General features: G+C 34.1%; 1 protein-coding gene across 1 annotated transcript; it reads left to right on the top strand.

Moving 5' to 3' along the window:
- Positions 1 to 721: 721 nt before the first annotated feature.
- On the top strand, positions 722 to 5,030 carry LOC128209971 (cdc42 homolog). Its single transcript, XM_052914252.1, has 3 exons — positions 722 to 1,113; positions 1,993 to 2,051; positions 4,001 to 5,030. Exons 1-3 carry the CDS (start codon positions 960 to 962, stop codon positions 4,373 to 4,375), a joined length of 588 nt encoding a protein of 195 aa, XP_052770212.1. The 5' UTR covers positions 722 to 959; the 3' UTR covers positions 4,376 to 5,030.
- The last annotated feature ends 636 nt before the right edge of the window (positions 5,031 to 5,666 follow it).

The following is a 5,666-nucleotide window of genomic DNA, read 5'->3' as shown; positions in this document are numbered from 1 at the left end:
TCATATTTATATTTCTGATCAAAACCATATTTCGTCTGCGAGCTGAACAAAAATGAATACGGTTCAGAATTTAACCAACAAACATTGTTTAAAAAATAGCAAAGGCCGAGTTTGCAACACTGACTATAGTATTAGTACAGCTTTTTAAACCATTTAAATACTTCTCAAATATGAAATGTCATTGTCATGAATAGAGCAAGTGTTTAGTTTTTGTTGCTATAACCCAAGGGTAAAGATGAACCCGAAAAACGCCAAAAGTTTTAAAATATTCAACGTTTTACAAAATACAAATTTGATTGCAAAACGATTTTAGTTTAATAAATAAAATGAAACGAAATTAAACATAAACATATATACGCTCTTTTGATAAAACGTCCTAATATTTACTATAGTATCAATGAACTAGCTAGTTTATTTCTTTATCAAACGATAACGCAATTATCCTTCCCGGTTTTCGAAAATTAGTATCAAGTTGGCTGAAGGAACACTTGACATGCATTTGTCAGTCATATGAAATATTTTCACATGCCGATATCTATTCTACGTATTTTTAAATGAAAGCGACGTTTTTATTGGTCAATATTGCGGATTGACTCATATTTGAAATAAAAGCTGCGCTTTCATTGGTTGGTATTGGGAATCTATTAACAGTATGTATATAAAGTGTTGTGACATACTATCAGCTACTACAATCACATATCTATCCGTTGCCTGTGCGACTTTGTTTTGAACACTGTCAGTATTGGAGATTGGATGGTTTCCGTATCTGTGCAACAAGCATTACAGAATTGTCATAAAGGCTTAGATAACTTAAGTTTAAGAAGGCAGCATAGAGCTAACAGTGTACTTACATATATAAGAAAAGGATATACTTAGCTACAAAACACCCTGATGAACGGTCTGTTGAGAACTATTATTTAGACTTACAAAAGAAACTTAAGTAAACGAGTTGCCTCACAATGGTTATGAAAAATGATAAGACGAACGTCAACGTCGTCCCTTGCACGTTGGTGGGTGACGGTATGGTAGGAAAGACGTCAATGGCGTTAGCGTTTGTCAACCGAGAGCCGCCGGATCAAGAGTACGTCGCCACCGTCTTTGACGACTATGCTGGTAAGTTGGTTACGATTGTTTTACATGACTTACTGCATTGATATTTTAAGTGTTCCTATATTACTAAGGCAATTCGAACAACAAATAAGCTGGATAACTAATGTTCAGTTTTCCTTAATACAATACGTTGATGATGCAGTCTTTGAAGGAATATTTTCCCCGCTTTTTATATATCATTTACAGTGAAAAAATATTCTTTTGGGGGGTGGTGGGTGGTGGTCACAAGGCATCCAAATTTCACCTATGTGTTTGGGTGTGATAAATGTTGTATGAGTGCTATTGTTTACTGAACATGGGTTGTGCGTGCTAATATATAATCATTACTTATATTATCTCTGGTAACAGTAATATTTAATGGCTTGCAATAGTGCGTGTCTATCTGTATGTATTTCTGAAGATGCCACGCCCGTACAGAAATATACACCACATCTTACAATATTGCGCCATACGGCTTCTTATATTGTACAATATTCCTTATATTATGCAAGCATATGCAGACGCATTATGAGAAATTATAGCTTTTATAATGGCATTTTATAATCACGTCATGTTTTATGGCTAATGCAAAGCATATCATAAGCCTCAGGCCCGTTTCACATATAACATAAGACTACACTTGGTGTCCATGTGATCTGAATACATTCTGAACACGTCATATTTCTTCGCACTTTAACGCCACGTAACCAAGATTTGCGAAAGCTGCATTGTTACTAACCGCAGCTGGTTTTCACTGGAAATGAGTGAATTAAAAAGGTGAAAAACATGCATGCTCTGAACATATTGAAACAAAATATTTCCTGGAACTGCCGTCATACTGATATAAAAGCGTGTCTGTGATCGTGTTACCCAGAGGGTTAAATTGTTCTCTTTGTTTTGCAGGTTCGGTTAGTGTCCATGGAGAAGCATACACAGTCAGCATCTTTGACTCAGCCGGACAGGTAAATAATGATTTTTTCTTGGAACATTTTGGTCATTATTATCATCATCATCATCATCATCATCATCATCATCATCATCATCATCATCATCATCATCATCATCATCATCATCAACGTCTGCCGCATACGATTACAATGACATGTGGCTAATTGCAGATTCTTTTTAATTTTTCCTACAGTCAGTACAAAAGCACTCGAACAATATTAACTAATAATTCGACCCTTGTTTCATCAAATTAGACATATTTCTTTTTAATTTCCCGACTGTCATAATTTTCATTTAAAAGTCCATTTAATGGAAACTTTCCATTTGTAGCAATAAAGGTTTTCCAGAACGCATGTTTTTGCTTGAATTTCATTTTCATTAAATGATATGATTAAAGTCACTCTTAAAAGGTGTGAAATATAAGAGTTATTTGTCCTATAATGAGACAATAGCTTGCAGACTCCCACGTGTAGTATAACGATGTTATTTTGATATTTTGAATTTTTACCGACAATCCAATCAGTTTTATTTAAAGAAGAATTATCTCACGAAAGATATAAATATATCCAATTTCAAAGTCAAGATGAAGAAAAATGTTTTATTGTATAAAACCACAAAACAAGACTTGTCATGAGACAAGCACTTGATAGGAAAAGTTGTATGATCAGGTTTTTCATAGGTGAAGGCCTGTAGATATTTTTAATCTCGCTTTGTAGTACCTAAAACAGTGTGTATTCATTTTGCGATGCTGACGGCTTTCTGTGATTTTCATCAGGGAAAAGAGAAAATGAAAACAAACAAAACAAAAACCGCAATATCATTGGGTGTATATATTTATCCTAATATCTAGACTGTAAAATCATGTGGGTATTTCATATCCGTGAAGTCCGCAACAACTATGTCCTCTTTGTGTAATATAATTATGATAACGCTGATAGGAAAGTAAATATATCAGATAAAACGAATAAATAGTACTGACAATTGAGGCTAAAGTCATGAGTTTATCTGTCTTTATGACTTTAAAGGTTCATCCCAGATCATATGACGTTGATGGCCTTGGTCAAAATATCATGGGAGCACTGGCCCCATTTTCTTAAAATACCTTAAGCAAGCTTTTCTGCGTTTTTTGGTTTTCCGAAGCTATTGGCAATACAGTCCACAGTTTTACGAAACATCTAAAGCGGAACATGTTTATGTATCATACTGAATTCAGCCAAAGTATCTGCTAAAACTTGATTTTGAATTATAAACAAAACCATTTTTAATCTTGATCATAAAAATAGTTTACAGATAGAGCACATCGCATTTTTTATACTAAAACAAAAAATAGCAAGCTTCACTTATTCTTGTTTTAAATGAAGGACTTAAGGTTATTCGAGAAATTGGGGCCTGTTTATTTGAACATTCATCAATCATTTCATAATATTCTATTTTAAAAGTATTCTTGATATTTACTTGTGACGTGTGTATTTGAATTAGAATAAACAAGGTTTTCGCATCGCTAGAAAATTGATGATAATTAATAAGAAAACAGTTGGTTGAAGTATAAGATGTATAAAGTGACACTCTTATTCAAAATCAATACATACACATGTATAACAAACATTAAATTTGACTGATAAACTTTCATCTACTTACTAAATAATGCATTTATGGAAAATATTAATTTCTAATATCAAGATTGTAATCGTGTATTTAATAGCAGAATAAATGATTGGTGAATGCTAAAAGATTTACTGTTAATAGTCCCATAGTCTCCTAAGGTAGAATACCATGTTTTTTATGGTCGTTACTTTCAAAATAAACTCGGTATCCGTCATTTATTCATCCTGTTTTGAGTATTAAAACAATATTATTAATTGTGGTAAATCTGTTTTGGTAATAAGAGTGCATCTTTAATAGGAAAACATTTGGTTGAAGTATTACATGTTTAATAAATATGTTTTATCATTCTATCTTCCAGCATGACTATGAAAGCGTTCGTGCATTCAGCTATAGAGACAGTGAAGTAATTGTCGTCTGCTACAGTGTACTCGAGAAAGACTCGCTATTAAATGTCAAGGACGTTTGGGTTCCGGAAGCCAGACAATTGACCAAACGGAAAAAGGCGATCGTTTTGATTGGTTGCCAAACGGACATGCGGGAAGAAGGAAACACTGACCACGTGACCACAAGCGTAGGTAATGACCTTGCAAAAGACATTGGTGCAGATGCGTTCCTAGAGTGTTCGTCAACGTCCATGAGTAGTATCTCGGAAGTGTTTCAAACTGTCGTGAAAACCGCACTGAAAAGTCGGAAACGGAAATCAAGTCTAATTCGGCGGTTACTTCGACGATAACATTATCTGGACAATCATCCTACATACAGAAGTTCTTCTTTGGAAATTGGTGCAATCTCTTAATGTTTTAAAACATTGCTCGTTATACTGCCAGCGTCACATCACGCCGTTAACATGCACTTCCGAACATGATATGAGTATTATATAAACTCTTAAGAAACAATTTTCGCATAGCGAGTCCCATATTTATTTATTATTCGCTCATTATCATAAACGAGCATTTCACTTCGTATCAACTTCATAATCGTAGTGTGTGTGTGTGTTTGCAAGACAAGGTCATTCGTTTATCGTTCGTTGTCGTCGGCGGTGAACTATATTGGTATTTGACTTGCCATCAGTCCTATGCTTGTATTCTTGTTGTCGGCAATAGTGATGAACATGCTATTATTCTCGTTGTCGGCAATAGTGATGAACATGCTATTATTCTTGTTGTTATCCAATGCTATCGACACTAACTACACGAAATGGAATTCGACATGCTATCAATCTCATTGTCGGCAATAGTGAAATATTTTGGCATTTGACATGCGATCCTTTTCATTATAGTTTTTTGTTGCCGGAAATAGAGATTGACACGCTATCTTTTTCATTATATTTTTTGTCGGCAATAGCGATACACAATGGTATTTTACATGTTATTATTCTCCTGTCGGTTATATGCGTTTTAATTGATGACGTATAAAACATTTTTTTAAACTTTTATAGTATATTGTCATAGGAACTATAAAGGACTAAAATATAATTATTTTTTTCTGATATATATTGTTATAAAGTCCAATTTATGTACGTACGCAAAAAAGCAATACGAAATTAAAATACGACTTCTATAATAATGAAATATGATGGCAATATATTGTTTGACCTTGTCGTTCAGATCGACGCCATACCTACTGTTATTTATGAAATTATCTATTTATTTATTTATTTATTTATGGTTACTTGATGTTTATTATCTATTGTAACAATTTTGTCGCTGCTGGTCGGTGTCTGATTGTGTTAATATTAAATGGAAAACCCTACCCTTGTCTTCCTTATATATCTACATTATTTTGCTTATCGAAAACACAGCGTATGTACTGGATAAGCCGCAATGGGTAATGACGTCATTATTTGTTCCGGTAGTGTGCTCTGATTGGAGGAGCGAAACGTTATTTAACCAATGGTTTACGACGTCGACGGCTGTTTTATATACGAAGACAACCTTCATATAGAGGTGGCGGATCCGTGGTCTAGTGGTAACACACTTGACTGTCAATCCAGAGTCGCAGGTTCGATTCCCCTTCACATCACT

The sequence above is a fragment of the Mya arenaria genome, chromosome 11, assembly GCF_026914265.1.
Source record: "Mya arenaria isolate MELC-2E11 chromosome 11, ASM2691426v1".
NCBI classification, from domain to species: domain Eukaryota; kingdom Metazoa; phylum Mollusca; class Bivalvia; order Myida; family Myidae; genus Mya; species Mya arenaria.
Note: the sequence above shows the minus strand (reverse complement) of the source record. Positions and strands in the feature narration are given on the sequence as shown.

Excerpts from the sequence above, each read along its gene's own strand:
- LOC128209971 (XM_052914252.1), top strand. The coding sequence starts at position 960 with ATGGTTATGAAAAATGATAAGACGAACGTCAACGTCGTCCCTTGCACG. Across the intron at positions 1,114-1,992 it reads CGTCTTTGACGACTATGCTG|GTTCGGTTAGTGTCCATGGA; the intron begins GTAAGTTGGTTA and ends TTTGTTTTGCAG. Across the intron at positions 2,052-4,000 it reads TCTTTGACTCAGCCGGACAG|CATGACTATGAAAGCGTTCG; the intron begins GTAAATAATGAT and ends TCTATCTTCCAG.